Source organism: Marmota monax, unplaced genomic scaffold, assembly GCF_021218885.2.
Source record: "Marmota monax isolate L192 unplaced genomic scaffold, Marmota_monax_Labrador192_F-V1.1 WCK01_AAM20220418_F8-fsc00361, whole genome shotgun sequence".
In the NCBI taxonomy this organism is placed as follows: Eukaryota; Metazoa; Chordata; class Mammalia; order Rodentia; family Sciuridae; genus Marmota; species Marmota monax.
This window is the reverse complement of record NW_026693580.1, coordinates 139,659-157,615: the sequence shown is the minus strand read 5'-3', so window position 1 is coordinate 157,615 and position 17,957 is coordinate 139,659. Positions and strand designations below refer to the sequence as shown.

General features: G+C 37.3%; 1 protein-coding gene across 4 annotated transcripts in view; it reads right to left on the bottom strand.

The window, feature by feature from the left end:
* The window catches only part of Afg2a (AFG2 AAA ATPase homolog A), a 262,839-nt gene that overhangs the window by 172,034 nt on the left and 72,848 nt on the right, over positions 1 to 17,957 (bottom strand). For all 4 annotated transcript variants that reach the window (XM_046459276.2, XM_058583966.1, XM_058583967.1 and 1 more), the window contains one exon: positions 893 to 946. In XM_046459276.2, coding sequence (XP_046315232.1) covers positions 893 to 946 — 54 coding nt within the window. The remainder of the gene's footprint in view (positions 1 to 892; positions 947 to 17,957) is intronic.

The following is a 17,957-nucleotide window of genomic DNA, read 5'->3' as shown; positions in this document are numbered from 1 at the left end:
GCCTATAACCCGGGCCCCAATTTTTGGATCACATGTAGTATTATCATAAAAATACATATGAATAATATCACCTTTTTCATCCTGTCATTATCAATTAAGTTTTGCCCAATTAACATCATCTCCATTTTAAAGGGAAAAAAGTGACTTTTTTTTTTCCCTCATGATCAAGTATTCCAATTCCTGATCTCCCGATACCCAGGTATTTCACAAATGAGGGCCTATTCTGTTGCTTTTTGTGTGTTCCTATCCTCGTATGGCTGCTGTGAGCACACAGTGTCCTGTGTGAGGCAGATCAAGCACTGATTATTAGCAAAGTCAAGACTTGTGGTCAAACTGCTGATTCCAAATGCCCTGACTGTGCACAAATTTACTAAGTTGTACAGCTTCCCCAATATGAAGGAGTAGCACCTCAGTCAGGACTGGCAACAAAGGCCTGCCTTCAACACACCGGAGTGAAGAAAGAGGTGCTGTCTAAATCACCAGGAAGAGGCAAATTAAGCAGACAGTACACTGAAATTTTCATATACTAAGTTTATCCAATTTAAAGGTCCACCTTGTTTAGAAGATTTAAATCTCATGAGATCTTGTGTTCTCCTTTACACAGACATGTCTTTTTAAAAAAATACAGAAATGCAGTTAGTTCTTAAAAATTATCTTTACGTGGTTAAAAATAAAGGTGATACCATGATATTAAATACATATGTATGATACTACAGATGAAACCAAAAATTACATTTTCAAATAAGATATATTTGCCTGAAGAAAAAGATATATCACTAAAATGTGGATTTGGAAATTTCAGAGTCTGTTACCCAAAACAAAATGGAAACCATACATAACAGAAGTTGTAGATCTCCTGTGAAAAATGCCACTTATGGCCTCATCTTCTTACCTCTCTAACTGCTCTTTCAGATTCACCAACATACTTATTCATTAATTCAGGCCCCTGCATGAAAAGGAAACACAACTGTTCATTATCTTCATAAATGCAACCAGATACATTTCTTTTGATGATGGAGAAATAATATACACAAGAGGAAAAAGTAAATAAAAATCTGCTTTTAATTAAATTAGCTCTATTAGCATGATTATTTTCTCTGGGTATTATTTCTAACTCAAAAATTAAAGTGGGGCTGGGGTTGTAGCTCAGTGGAGGAGCACATGCCTTCCATGCGTGAAGCCCTGGGTTCAATCCTCAGCACCATATAAAAATAAATAAATAAAGATATTGTGTCCATCTACAACTAAAAATAAATTTAAAAAAAAATTAAAGCCTTCATATGTTTCTAAAGCCACGTATCAATTCAAAGGAAAAGCTGTGTGACTAAACATTTTTTAACACCTCGTTCATCATCTGTCTATCTATACATATATGTTTTTACAATTCAGCTGGCAAGAAGACAGAACAGTCTAGTCTGGAAGACCAACAAAAAGATAACATCCATGGATTCCCAGGCTAAACACTGGCTAATACTGAGTAGGTCTATATATTAGTTTATTTCTAAATCCACTACATCAATAACCCTATCTGACAAGAAGCAAAACCTCAGGTGTATACTTCTTATGGTTCTATGCTGAGCCTTGAAAAAGTAAGGAGATGGAATAGGAATCATGTAACCATGACACTGCCTTATAGTCTCTGGATGTTCTCAATATAAAAGTTGCACTCCCATAACCAGACCACAGAGAAACTTAACTATAGGGTTCTGTAGAACCAAACATGCCCTTCTTAACACCAGTGTCCCAGCCAAAGAAGGTCTCTGCGATAGAACCAACTCTTAGGACCACCCACACTGTTAATCCTCAGAGTATCACCCTGTCCCTGTGAAAAGTCTCCAGTATCTAGTCTTTATTCACGGCCTCTGTCTGAATCCTCCTTCAAGTATGTACAACTCAGCACTCCATCCGATTGATGCGATTTCTAGCTCCTTCTTGTGTCAAGGCATTTTAGGAGGGTATTATGGCTAAAAGGCATCGACCTCTAATAATAAAATTCTATCCATTTTTAATAATCAGTCTTCCAACAGGAGAGTCCCACGAAGGTAGCTGGTCTCCTAGTGATACAACACATACCACTAATTCAGAGTTCACTGACTTTTTCAGTATGCACAGACTGACACGTGTGAATAAAACTTACGCAGGTAAGGCTCTAGTATAGGTGGAGCAAAGAGGCAGGGAGCCAGTTAAGCTACTTAAAGTCTGAGGTAGGCAATGTCAAACATGAGTGCAGATTTTACCCTGTAAGCAATCAGAAGGGTTCCAGAGGAGGGAAGGGGTTACAGGTCTACTGCTGAAAGGTGACTCTGGCCACAATGTGAAGGAGACTCTGGAAAGACACACAGGCCAGAAACTAAAACCAGTAATGAAGTGCTTAAGACATAAAGGTGTGAAACAACGAGGGGCAGGATTAAGGCAAATGGTGAAATGGAAATGAGAAGATACCACAAAGCCATTAAAAAGCAATTGCAGAGAGCAGAATTCAAAGATGAGAAAGAATAATGAAAAGAATAATTCAAATTCAGCTTAAGAGCATTACTTTTGGTGTTCATGACAATGACTTAATCATGGAAAAGGGATCTTCAGTATTTTCAGAGTAGCTAATCTCAAAAACATGTAGCTCTTTAAAAATACTTCATTTCAAAATAATTAAAACTAAAGTACATTATAATCACTGTCATAAGTACTAATATTTACTATAAATTTACTATGTTCCATGAACTGTTCGAAGCACTTCATGTGTATTAACTAAGCTATGTAAAATGTCAAAGAAGCACTGATTTACAATGAGGACTTCAAAGTTGTAATTTAAAGATTCACACAAAACCAAATTTAGGGAAGATCACCATCAAGCACCCAGTATCTCAATTTCTTTGCTAAAAGTAACTGAAGTGATTGACATATAAAGGCACTAAATCAGTCACTCATTCATTCAACCAACATTCATTAAGTTCCTACAATGAGTTTATGGCTTAATTGAGGAGCTAAAGCAAGAAAAAAATCATAACAATAAAGAGAAGGCCATAAATGAAACAAAGATTCCTTTCTAGTAAAGGAATTAACCCTGAACAACAATGAGGTAATAACTGTGTTCAATCATTTAGAATAGCTGAATCAATATGCTTCTACTATTGTCTCAGGCATTAATCAACAGTAACTTTGATACTTGTGTTCAAAGATGCAGGAGTGGGAGGGGGTAGCAAACAAAAGGCAGAATAATTCCAGAGTCTGAGAGAAAGCCTGGGGTATCTTAGCACCCAGTTAGACAAGGAGAAAGCTAATACACTAGAAGAGAAAAAATCTGAGTATAAGGGGCTGCTTAAAAAAAAAAAAAAAAACAGGCAAGTACAACAGCGTGCAGGAAGGGAAATTTTGGAATCATATGAGAAGTGGAATCAGAAAAGGAAATTCAGGTTCCAAGATTTCACAGAAAAAATTCCAAAGTTCAAACTGCCAATCAAAAGACTAATCAGAATTTTGACAAGTAGAGAAGTCATAATTCTTATTTGTCCAAGACAATTCATCCTTCACAAACACATTAAGATTCTAAATACTTAATATCAAATCCCTATGCTCGGATGCAATGGAATCCTCCAGTGTTCACAACTTTCTAACAAGCTGTCGTTCTGCCTGTGGAAATACACCATTTTTCCTTATAGAATCTTTTATGATTTCAACCAAGCTCAAAAGAACAAATCTGTTAAAATCTTTTGAATGGCAATTTTACCAATTTTTTCAATTAGAAATATAAAGTACTATGGACTAATTTGTTTTAAACCAAACTTATGACCCAGCAATGTTATAAAGGGTCGCGGACAAAGGCATCAAGGCTCTGGGAAGGTCCCAAGGTAACTAGGACCGCAAGGACAAGAGGGCACCAAAGGAAGTGAGCAAGAGAAGCCCAACATATGGCACCACTTTCCCACCCAGGTGTTTCAAAATACACCTTTTGAAAGAAAATAAAGAGTACCTGGCACTCACAGAGTAGAGGAGCACCAAAGTCTAGAGTTCAGGGGCATCTAGGAGGAGGAATCTCAGTAAACATACTTTACTTTTCCAACTAGAATAGAGGAGAAACACGTCATCCCTCAACCCTGGTTTGACTAAGGTGATGGGTCCCTACCCTAACTGCCTGTATAAAAAAAATTAATTATATCAGGAAGATTACAACATCATAGTTAATTAGTTCAGGAATAAAAGAAATTATGAAGAAGCTTAACATCATACAAATACTCAGCCAACAACTTTTTATATACAATTATATTTTATACAAACTCCATCCAAATAATCAGTTATGCAATCCAGAAGTTATTTGGTGAAGCTAAAGAAACAGGAGACAGAGGTGGGTGTGAAAGGGCACTGAGGTTGGCAAAAGAAGGGAGTAAGAATCTGCTATGGTCTAAATGTTTGTGTTCTCTCAAAACCCATGCTAGAATTTAATCCCCGATGAGAAATTATGTGGAAGGGTGGGTTCTGGGAAATGATCCAGTCATGAGGGCACAGCCCTTATGAATGAGATCCGTACCTTTGTAAGAGAGGCCCCAGAGAGGGCTCTCCTTTCTTCCACCACATAAAGATACAGTGAAAAAGAGGACCATCTATGAACTAGGAAGAACCCTTATCACTGAATAAACCAGCACCTTTACCTTGGACTTCCTGAACTGCAGGAATCTCAGTAAACATACTTTTACAGAATTGTAAGAAATAAACTTGTTGCTCATAAGTCATCCCCATCCTATGGTATTCCTCCCCAGCAGCCTAAAGAGACTGCAACAGACTCCAAGCCAGATGGCAAGGGAGTCCATGAACATTGCGGCACACTGCAGCTCCACCTGATAAAACATCAGAGAAGAGTGGCAGTGGCCAGGGGTAGGGTGAGAAGGATGTCAAGGAAAGGCCACAAGGACAATGAGAACAGGATGAGAACAGGCTTGTGAAAGGATGGCCTCCTGATGGGCCAAGAATCACATCCTGGGGAGAAGCAGCCCAGCACAGGCTGCAAAGTCACTGGAGTGAAGAGCAGTAAGAAAGGAGTTGGTGACAGCACCCTGACACCCGCAGAACCTAATACGGGAAGGAGCACGTCCACAGAGAGAGAACAGGGACAGGCAGCAAATGTGATCTTATCCAGAAGGACTCACAGATTACAGCTGCCAAGTTTTCACTACTAAAGAGGTGAGCTGTAAATAGAAAAAGGAAATCAGAAAGAATTTCATTGTAATGAAATGGAGACGGTACAAATTCAAGTATAAAGTTCAAATAAATGAAAGAAAAAAATCTTGACCCACAGGCATAGAAATACTGGAGATGGGAAAAAAGGTTCAAATACAAACATACCCAGAAATAACAGAGTGACAAAACAGCATACATGTCTTAAAACCACATATTATAAATTTTTCAAAAATAAAGATTAAAATCATTAAGAATTAAAAGTCATAATACATGAAATGAAAAATGCACCAAATGAGCTCACAGCAAACATTACTTAAGAAGAGAAATACCAACAAATCTTAAGGCAGAACAACCACTCAAGCCAAAGCGCACACACAAAAAATGAGAGCACATGGCCTCTGGGATCTGTAACAGCACCACAATGTCTAAGATACCATAATTCGACATCCAGACAACAGTGAAAGGAGATAGGTTAAAAATATACATTTGGTTTATATATATACACACACACACATAAAAAAAAAATATATATATATATGGGTTTCTAAAAACTGGACACAGTGGCACACACCTGTAATCCCAGTGGATTGGGAGGCTGAGGCAGGAAGATCATGAGTTCAAAGCCAGCTTCTGCAATTTAAGCAAGGCCCTAAGCAACTCAATGAGACCCTGTTTCTAAATAAAGCATTAAAAAGGGCTGGGAATGTGGCTCAGTGGTTAAGCACCCTTGGGTTCAATCCCTGGTACCAAAAAAACAAAACAAACACAGATCCAAAAACACCTCAATGAACCCTACTAAGTAAACCACAGCAAGTATGTAATGATTGCTAAAATCCAGTAATAAAGAGAACATCATAAATCAAAGGACATACGTTATATGCAAATAAAGACTCTACTGACAAGGGAAGCCAATGACAATGGAATGAAAATGCAAAAGTGCTGTAAGAACAAAGAAAGCTGTCAAGCTAAAATGGTATATCCTGAAAAACTGAAGGTAAAGGAAAGACACCATCGGATAACCCAAGCTGGGAACCTGGGGCCAGAGCACCTCCACTACAAGGGGCTTCAGAGAAAGTTCCAAAGCCCGATGTGCATTTGTGACAAGTGGAAATCCAAATCTATATAAAGAAATAAAGTGTCTTGGAAATAATCAACATGTGGGGAAATAAAGAGAAACCTTTTTAATTAATTTCTTTAAAAAATAATTGACTAAAATGAAAGTAATAACAACACATTGTAGAGTAGAAGTTGTGTGCAGAGGTAAAACATAGATGCATATAGCAAAGGAAAGAAATGTATATTGATGTGTGAGAAACAGAAAGTCTGGTGGTCCATTTTCAGAATATACTATTTAGCATTAAATGCAAAATTGGGATATAAGATCCAATCATAGCCATTTTAACTACAGCCCTTCCCTCTGCCTGCCCCAATGTTAAAATTAGCTAATCACGTAAATTTTAACCCCAAACTACTCCTATCAGAACACAGGGCAGTGCTATATTAGGGACAAACCCCTCATTCTTTAACTGTCTGGACTGACTCCAGCATGATCCACAGTGCCTCTGGCCTGACACAGATGTTCCACGTTCTCGTTTACTAGAGCAATGACATCCATGTCGCCGTTTTCAGAGCTCTGTCTTGTTCGAGCTCATGGTTTTTGTGATGAATTCACATTGGATCCTGTGTATCTAAATTAATATTTTGTTCCAATCAGTTTTTCTCTAACTAGTTTTTAGCCCTCTATTCTGCTCTGCCTGCTGTCTTTATTCAGAGCTCAAGTATTCAAGGAAAAGCTAAAAATCTTTTATCCTGTTGGTTTTTATATGTAATCATACACACCAGTGTACTGTATGTTGTGTCTACATATGTGTTTTTGTCTATATATTGTTTACATGTTACCAAATCTGGCATATAGATAAATAAGAGCTCATAAAAAGGATCCAAATGCTTTTTTGTTCACATGACTTAAACCTTTCAGAAAGAGTTCAATTTAAATTGGTTCAGTAGATAAAAGATGTCTTTAAAATTACTAACCCACACGTTTTTCTAGGTGGCCAATCAAGAAAACATTGGTTTTACAAAATATGTGAAGTGCAATGTCTACTGCTTTTAAGGATTTTTCTTGTGCAGGAAAACTGACTTAAACTGTTAATTACACTTGTCTGATACCCTGGTTTCCATGGATAACCTAAGTTTAAAAATGTGTAAACAAGTTTTAATATAAATAGAATTAATCTTCATAAATGTGTTAGAAAATACATCTAATTAATTTGCAAAGTTAAATATTAAAACAGCCACTGCTAGATATGAATGCAAGTACTCTTGGTTTCTTGAATACTGTAAGACAATACACTTGGGTCTATTAAATGTGTTTAAGATTTTGGTAAATGAGAAAACAGACTCCCATTTCTGGGTCTTCACTGAAAGCAAGGTTATTAAGACTTAAAAATCTAACAGGTTTAATTCCATATACAAACAGTACAAAAGTTTCAGCTATTTTAAAGTTCTATGAAAAAGAAAAACAACTCTACCTTATTAAAAAGGATTTGTTTAAATTCAGAAATTTAATTAGGATTGTTTCAGAATATAAGTTTAAGAAAGGGTCTAAAACTAGAATAGAGATATTAAACAGTTATAAATATAAAAATATATTTTAATATGAAGATTCAGAAGGAATGGCAAAGTATATTCTTATGTTAAAGATGAAAGGCGACAAAACCAAGGATGTAAACAATTCGTAGAATGTTTAAGTAAGCTGCAAAAGGATTGTAGAAGGTAAATTTTAAAAAATTCATGTATATGATTAAGTTGGATATAATCAGCACGAAGTTATTCACAAGCTTTTTTTTCTAAGGATAACCTTTAATATGCTAATTCTTTAGGTTTAAAAACAAGAGGGGCTCCTTAAAACATTGATCTGCTCTTATCCATCAAAATATGTCTATTTCTGATCATCATCAACACTATTTTCTAAACTTATATAAGAGATTTAAAGTTACACTTTTGACTTTTGTCAGTGTTGCTAACATATGCAGACCTGTGATTATAGTTACCCTACACTATGGATTTAAATTTTTCTTTTAAAAGTTAAACTTAGTTAATATAAAGACATCAGTGTAATTTTAATACTCATAATTGTGGTCTTTTTTTTTTTTTTTTTTTTTTTTTTTTTGCTATATTAGATGTATTCATGTTCTCCAAGTATACAAGTCTTTTAAAATGTAAAGCTTAGGAGAGCACTTTACCAAGCTGGTGTTCTCCAAATTAAACTTATCTGCAGAGTTAGTCTCTTTCAGACTTGTATAAAAATAACAAATTTAGCTGGGTATTTATTTATGTCATCTAATGTTTTATAATTGGATAAAAACAACCTGTCATCAATAAGTGATATATAAAAATTTTGTGTTACTCATACATTGGGATGGTAATTTAAATATATGTTTGAAAGGTAATCAGGAGAGCCTGATTTACTTAAAGGCTGACAATATGACAAGGAAACATTGTGCTACCTTTTCCACAGAAAGAAACGTAAAAGCTCTGTTAGCTTTTGTTTGATTTGTGTTTCAGATGTAATACTGTATTATGTTAACTGATAGTCATACAGACTTGGGAACCAATATATGAAAATTTTGTAAAATTATATTTAAGAGAAAAAGATCAACTTCAGAAATAAAACACTTTACTAAAATTAGTCAAGAATCCCACCTCACCTGAGAACTTCATTTTGTATTTTCCTTGTAAAATGTTATAACTGTTACCTGTTAGTGTTTGCAGCAGCAGTTCCTCTAACAGAACAAAGTGAGTTAACTTGAGATAATAAGCCATCACCTGTAGTACAGACAGGATATAATGCTTGGAACAGTGGTCTACTTTTCTTTGAAAATAGCCCTTACTGCTTTGCCATTGCAACTTATTTCTTTCTCTTCCTCTCTCCCTTCTCCCTAATCTTGAGGGAAATAAAATTACTTTTTGTTCCCCATCCTAGGCAGAATGATCTATCCTTGAGCACACACGCACCACAGCAAGAAAGTAATTCAGCCTTGTGAATGGCACCAGAAGATCTCAGAAATGACCTAAATCTCCCTAAATTAACAAGTGAATTACAACTTCAGACAGAGAACATGTAGAATGTAGCCTTTGATTCCCCCCATTGAGAGAATCAGCCTCTGGGACAGGTGTTCCCTGTGTTTCTCCTTTGCTAGCAAAGCAAAATGAAACTTCTTTTCTCAAAACCATATCTTTGATATTGGATTGGCATGGGGGGCAAGAATCAAGCTTTCAGTAACAAGCTAACTTCCAGTAGTAATACTCCAATTAAATGGAAGGAGTAACACACTTAATAGACACTGAAGTTAAATTATAGACATTGAATTATAGACACTGAAGTTAAAACCCAGGCAAGAGAGTAAAAGGGTTAAGGAAAAAGCAGTCAATATTTTGGCCTTGTGCTCTAAGTGTGATAGCAGGAGCAAATGTGACTCCATTTTGTTTTATGACTTCATCCTGTAAAACAACCATGCCAAGTAGAAGGGTCAGGACTGGGGCAGGATGTTCTTTTCCTTTTGCTATAGAAACCTTTAAGAACACGGAACTACCTAATGGGGTATTGTTTCTGTAACTAGGGTAATGGGGCTCTGTTTTTGTAACTGGGGTGACTGGGTTAACTGTGATTGGTTAGGCTTCCCGCTGCTTGACTGCACTCTCCAGCTTCTGTAACCTGGCTTGCTTGCATTGGCTGGACCCCTGAACATTCCTTTTGTGGTTTTCAGGCTTATAAGGAGTGCCCTTGAAATTGTTCGGGGCTGATCAGGGGAACAGCTTTATGTTCTGATCAGCCGCCACCTGTGTGCTTAAATAAAGGCTTGATTCGATTATATGTGAGTGGTCTGGAAGTCAGTTTATGAAACCCCGGACGAAGCTTTAACTATAACATAAGGTCAGCCAGGATTCAAAGGATGGGACCTCTCCAAGGGCCCTGCAACTCTAGTGAGTCACCTGACCTCCCAAACAGGAGACCAAGAAGACCCCAGGAAACAGGAAGCCAACCAGTGCACATTCTGCAAACAGGAGGGTCACTGGACAGGGAAATGTCCCTGATGCTTCTAAAGGAAGCTACACGTAGTCAGCAAGACCCTCACCCATCCTGGCAGATGGCACAATTGGTAGAGAAAAAGCTAAAGGAGCCAAGAAGCTTCTCAAAATTTCCTGACAAATCTCAGCTGACTTTTAACAACAGAGAGGAAAAGGGTCAATTTTGACCAACTTGTTCTTAAATACCTGGCAGGAGAGTATAACTAAAACTATTTTTGGTTATATATGTGACTATATATTTAAAAGATAAGACAATAGTTCTTTTAATGTAACTTAAGATGTACATTTGTGTCAGTCCTCCTAAAAGTAAGTAAAACTAGGAAGTTATAAAAGAAGGGTTTTGGGGCAGAAGTGCCTTATAAAAACCACAAAAAGCTCTCTCAGAGTGACAAGTTTGTGCTGTGCCAAGTTGAAACCTATTTGTATGTGTGCATGCATGTGGGTGGGTTCCTGATATGATTATTATGAGCTGCTGCTCAGACTCCTCTCTGGAGTTTGCAATTCATCGCTTCCAGCCTGGCGACTTGATTTAATCGAGACCTGGGAAGAAGACAAGCTTCGGTAGAGCTGAAAAGGACCTCACCTAGTGCTCCTGATCAGCGGGATGGCTATCCAAACTCCTTAAAAGGGGGGAACTCATTACTGTGAGTGGTTTCCACCTCAGAAAGTTAACAGGTGCAGGACGGATGGCAATACCAAGGGCACAAGGACAAAAACGAAAATGAGACCAAAAGATATAAAGAGAAAAAGTGGGGACTTGTGAGAAATGGAAAGTCTGGTGGTCCATTATCAGAAAATAGTATTTAACCTTAAATGCAAAATTGGGATGTAAGATCCAATCGCAGCCATTTTAACTATAGTCTTTCTCTTTGTCCTCCCTAATTTTAAAGTCGTCCAATTGTGTAGACTATGACCCCGGGTGTCTCCTCTCAGAGCAGGGTTGGTGTTGTATTAGAGATAAAAACAGGTGGAGTGTGTCCCAAGTGGGCTTGCCTTCCAGACTTTGTTCAGTAGCACACCCTTCCGCAAAAATAAAGTTTGCCTTGCCGAGTAATTTTTGAACACATGCCTGATTTCTTATGGCATCCCAATATTTCTAACAGATGTGAGAATCTTACACTAAAAAGTGATAAGAGTATTGTTTGAAAATGCCTATGTATAAGTTCTTGAGCAGGAATTTTTTTAAAAAGTAAAACTAAGAGGCTTAGTTACTAAAATAACAAGGAAAATAAAACAAGAGTACCAAAATTAACCCAAAAGAAGAGAAGGAAAAGAAAAACAAAAAAACAGAAGCCAGACCAAAATGACAGGCATAAGAAAGCCTTTTAAAAATTATAAACATGCCCAGTGAAGCAAAATGGTCTTCTTTTTAAGTATGCAAAGATGATTTATTGTGAGGTTTACAATCACAAAAAATTGGGAACAACTTGAAAGTTCCTCATGGAAGGTAAACTAAATTCAGTTCATCCTTACAACGGAATACTATGCAGCCATCAAGATTAACGAGGTAAGAGAGACGGAATGGTGTTACAGAAATATTAGCTTTAAAAAGTAGGATGTGGCTCAAGCGGTAGCGCGCTCGCCTGGCGTGCTGCGCCCCAGGTTTGATCCTCAACACCACATACAAACAAAGATGTTGTGTCCGCCGAAAACTAAAAAATAAATATTTAAAAAAAAAAGTAGGTAATAAAGTAGGATATATGGTCTCATTTTCATTTAAAAAATATATAAATCTATATTAAGGCATAAAAAAAGATAAGAGATACAGTTACCAAGGCATTAAAAGTGATAATTTTGAAATATTAGAGTTTTGGTGATTTAAATTTCTTTTGTGCTTATTTTCTATTTTCACATGACATAAAGAATGTCAGTGTGTGCAATATCTGTTCCTCAAAAGAGAGCAGTATAGTTGCAGAGCGTAATCAGGGCTAGGTAGACAAGATGTCTCCTTCAACACTGGAAGACCTGGAATGTACTGGTAACGAGGTGACAAGACTATTCCAGCATGTTCCTGCTGTGACAGCTGCATGGTATGAAGAGACTCTCTACTTCCAGGGTTCCTTGAATGCACTCGGAGTCTTATTCCTAGAGTGTATGACCACATTCTTAGCTTGGGCTAAGAACTGGCAGATGTCCAGCAGCAGATGATGGCTGGGATGGAGATCTCAGTGACTCTTTCAGAGATGCCAAAGTGAAGACAGCCACCATCATGGGGAGGGTCAAGAGCAAGTTACTGATATCTTGTAGAACTGGTGGGCCCATGACCAACAGCCACCCAGCCAGCAGCTCCAGCCAGCCCACAGCTGTTTGGGAGCTCACAGGATCTGACTGGTAGCCGAACAATTTCAACGCGAACACCTTAGCAAACTGCAGCAACAGGGCTTTCCTCTGCTGTGACACAAGAGCCGAGATCTGCGAGAGCTTGGCCAACCCGTGAGCGCAAAGAAGCCGCCCAGCAGGACGCACAGGGCTCAGAGCTCTAGACCCTCACAAAATGATCTTTAAAATGGTTTCTGCACACTGTTTCTATGGATTGAATGTTCCCACAGTTCACCTACTGAAATCCTAACAATGCTATCAGGAGAGAGGGGCTGTGGGGAGGAGTGATCAAGTCACCAGGGTGGACTCTACTAAATGCAGGTGTCTTTGTAAGAGGACATGCAGAGCCGGAGCTTTCTCTGACTCCACCACCTAAGAAACTCCAAGTCAGCCACTTGAAAACCAAGTGCCAGCCCCCTGGTCTCAGACTTTCCAGTCTCCAGAGTTGTAAGAAAGATACTGTTCTTATTAAAGCCACTGGATTTCTGTTACAAAGGTCTGAATCAAAACAATGAGCACTTCAAAAAGGTTAAAATATGATAAAATGTAACAAACACACAGGTTAGAACACAGAGGATCAGGGTTAAAGAAAAATCAACAAAAACCAGTAAAGGATGAGAAGAGCACCCCAAAGTTCAAGTTGACAAAATCCTGCTGCCCCAAGGGCACTGTCACTAATTATGTTTAATTAAGATAAGGCATCAGATAGCATCAACACAGGAATCCCTAAGTAATAACAGAGGCAATTTTATCTTTCTGCCTGACATTTTTATTAACCGAAGACAACTAACAATTTTTAGAAGCTGTTTCAGATAATAGATTAGACATTGTCTAAAAATTGATAATGAGGTTAAGTGGGGCCAGATGTATGAAATGGGCTATTATAAAAATCTAAAATGACGTTACCTATCATTTAAGGTATTTCCACCTCTCAGGCTGAAATCTAGCAATAATAACTAGGCTAGGGAATACATGAACAAAGCTGCCAAGTAGTTGCAAGGAAACTACTCAGAACAGTGTTTTTGAAGATGAAATGTATTCATAATTAGTTTATCAACCATCTGTACACTGGTATTTAAATTGTCTCTAAGCAATTATGCTTACATAATAAAATCCACTAAACTTATTTCTCCCCAAATATACTATAGACTTCATGAATCCAACTTCATCACTATGATTCAATTATCTCAACTTCTTAAATAATCCAGCCCTCAAGCAGATTTAGCGTGAATAAAGACAGGCAGGCATGGCAGCACACATCTATGATCCCCTCCCAGCACACCAGGGGGCTAAGGTGGGAGGACCACAAGTTCAAGGCCAGTCTCAGAACTTAGAGAGATCCTGTCTCAAAACAAAAGGGGGCAGGGGGATAGAGGTATAATTCAGTGGTAAAGTGGTCCTTGTTTCAATCTCCAATACAAACAACAACAAACAATAAAATCTTAGCTATGCTGAGGCACAATGTTCTTGTTTTTTTTAAAGGATCTTGAAAATAGTAGCAAAATTTAATACCAACTCAATTTACAAGCTTATTTTCAGAAACAGGATAGACTGTGTACGGGGATGGGCAATGTAAATCAACCTAGGCATTTCCCACACAATGCAGACCACGCGGGATGAAGTGTTAAGAATCACACAGTACACTTCGGGCTCTGGGGGCCTATAATTTCTGGGGTACATGTAACTACTTCTAGGTACATGTACACTAGGTAAACTCTTGTATATATACATGAGGAAACATGCACAAAAATACTGAAGCAAGGTTCATGACATAAAAATAATCCTGGAAATCTCTTTTAAAATGCATTAATATAAAATAAACATATAAATTATAACGTCCTCACAGATGGAGCATTAGGACACAAGACTCTGAATGGAAGACTACACAACAAAGGAAGAGGCTCCGAGCAAGGAGACCAGCAAGGAAGCTATCATATAGACTCAAACACTGCATAAAACAGCTCTAGCCAAGACTGAGTGTTCTCAAAATCCAGACAAATGTTTTGAAGTTAATGCAACAGTTGCAATTTTTTCCCACTGATTACTAAGATCATTCTGCATAGTTTCACCTTGCAAAATCATTTTTACAGCCCTGCACTATAGTGGGAGGCAAGGACTGCCCCCATTCCTAATGCAAGTGTGGAATTACACATCTACCTAAAAGGACCATGGCATAGAATTAAGGAAATGAGTAAAACAAGGATCAGTCACAGCCAATAAAATAACTTTTAGATAATTAGATAAAATAACCTTTAGATAATTAATTTTATTGGAGGTGGGATATGGTAAGAAATTTTTATGCTGATTTTATTTAGTTTAGAGCAACTAATTAGGCAAGTTATGGCCTGACAAAGATCTGAAGGGACACTGCTGGTGTCACTATTTTGATTATATTGCATGCTAACTCTGTATTGTTTTTGTTCTCATAACTAATCTCTACAAAGTTATACAGTGAAGACATTTCTTTAAGCAGGCAATATAATTCAAGGGAAATACACTGCTTTGTAATCATACAGTCTTAACTGAAGGGAAAAGGCCAGAGAACATGAGAAATGGTCATCACTCTCTACAGACTGGTTCTATAGAAGAGGAATGACTTAATGTCAAGGCTAGAAAGTAAAAGATTACAGTTACTTCATGATTTCTTCTTTGCTAAGTATAATGTAACTGATCTTGGCATTTTTAGTACAAAAAATAATATGGTTTAAAAATCCAGTGTACAGACTTCATATTCTGTTGGAAATATGAAAACAGAGCAAATAGCCTGAACCAATTAAAGAACGATTGCTCCACTCCCACAGCAGTGGACTACAGGACGCTTAGTGGCAACGCTTTGTTTCTCCAAAACAAAGACCAAAAACCAAAAAGAGAGAGAGAGAGAAGAAAATCAAAAAGATCTGAAAATTTAACCTGATAATTTAGCACTGTGAAAAAAAATCTGGGCTGAAATAATTTGAGTCCAGAGTTACCAACAAGTGATGGCAGTGATAAAAGACCATGGTGGGGCCCCTTGAAAAGATTTTTTTCTGCACTCTTGCTGATGAACCTTAAAGCAATCCAGGTAGCTAACTGTTATGTGACACTGGTCTAGAATCTAACAAGTCAGAGCAATTTCATCAATAAGGAAGGTTATTTTTAGTTAAAAGTTCATGTTGCTACAAATCACTGTATTCTGAAACAGATTTGCAGAAGTTTACATTCAGTGTCAAGATATACAAGATATTCTACTCTGCCACTAAGAGAACACTTAACAGAGCATAGATGTGCTAACACATTTTTTGTTCCCTCTGAGGTTTTCATTTCTTAAAACCAGAAGGGAGAAACGATTAGCATATGCCAATTTTATGAAATCTTGCTAAATGTTTAATATATATTATCCCTGGTCCTGTTTGGCTATGGTCTGAGTGTGTCCCCAGGGTTCATGTGGAGGCGCTTAGGGTGGCAATGCTGAGAGACAGAGAAGGTGGGCCCTTTAAGAGGTAGGGCGTGCTGGGAGGCACACAGGTGTCTAAGAGAGCTGCCCTCAGAGGGATTAAGTAGCTAGCTCTCCTGGCATCACTGAGCTCTTTGGGAGTGAGCTCTTGTAAGAAATGAGCCCAGTCTCTAAATCACTCTCTGGACTTCCTTTCCATAATGTAATCTCACTCTCATTCTGATGCCACATAGATCCTTACCAGAATCCAAACCAAAAGGCCACCCAATCTTGAACTTTCAGTCTCCAAAACTGAGCTAAGTAATTTTCTCATCTTTTAAGTTAGCCTGCTCTGGGTATTTTGTTATAGAAACAAAAAAGGAAATAATACGATCTCTTTTATTGCTTGTAATAGCCCTCTGAGTGGTATATTATCATAATTTTATTTTAAAAAAATTAAGTGAAAAGAGTGAATTAATGTATCCAAAGTCACACATTTTAATTTTAATAAATGATGGAACTGAAATTCAAATTTCTTAATTTTAAATTTGGCAGTTAGAGGAACTGCCCCAAATGCTTAGCGACCATCACGGTAAAAAGCAAAAGATTAAAAATTAATAAGCCTTGTGACACTATTCAAAGAATGTATTAGTAAAAGGGCTTTAGGAGTCAGTCTAACCTACCTCATTTAAAACCTGATGCAAACAAAAGGGTAAAAAAGCAGAATAATAACGTGCCAAAAGTCCTAGAACAAATTAAACTGCATAAAAGATGATAAAAATGCAGGATTTGGGCCTCCAGATCAAGTACTTTTTCTATAAATCATGCTGTCCTGTTTGTTCCAAGTCCTTAAAAGAAAAGGTAAATGCCTTATTATAATTGTAAAAGTACCAGCAATTCAAATTCAAAGGTACTAATGGTGAGCAATGAAATTTTTTCAAAACAGATGCCTGTATGGGTTAATTTGAAGATAAAAATTTTACTAATATTTTTTACCACCAAGGGACCCATTTATGTGTAACTTTAAGGTTCAGATGAATATAGCCTGGCCCATGAGTCGCACATTTGTTCATAAGTTGTTTACCTCCTTAAAATTAATCATAAATGCCTACAATAAAGTTGGTAAATCTAGATAAAATATTTACTTTCCAATTTTGCTTTCCTAAATCCACAGTAAGTTAGTTGTGCCACGAGGTGCCTCCAAGCTTACGTGCACTTCACTGACATGAGTGAGCAAGAGAAACTGCCAGGATCAAACTCTACAAACTGGCTCATTTGGGAACAGTGTTACTTTCAGCATCCCAAAGCCAAGATTTCCAGTGTTCAAGTTTACAAAACAATAAAAATATCATAAATATACATGAAAATATTTGCCCAGCTGCTCCATTAACCTAATGAGAACTAAACCTGACTCACCTTTTACTGTGTTTCATTCTAAGACACCCCATCAGTCACAAATTCAAGGACCATATAATATTTACACCTCATGCTCTTGCAATCGTACCCCTTTAATCACCACTGGGTTCTTTCCAGGCTTCCCAAGGGCTTTTTAAATGTGTCTGACACCTGCCTAGTACTTTTGGCTAGTATAATTCAAATCAAGTTTTTATAAGTTCTGAAATGTCTGGGGAGGGCAAGTTAACCTGAGTGTTAACTATGGTTAAACGTTAGGGAATACACTCATAAAAACCCAAACTCACTTGAGATACAATTACTTATACAGTAACATGAGTAAAGGATCTTGAAAATTAATAAGAAAAAAAAAAGTACACCCTCAGCACATGGAGAAGGCCATTCTGGGAAAACACTTCAAAGAATTTGAAAACAGGAATCAAATCCGAGTCAAGAAATGCAGCAGAAAAGCAAAATCCCTAAAAAGTGAGAGGACTTGGCAGAGAAGGAAACAGAATTCAAGCTGTTCTCAAAAAACAGTATAATAAAACCTTCCCCACAATTCATTCATTTA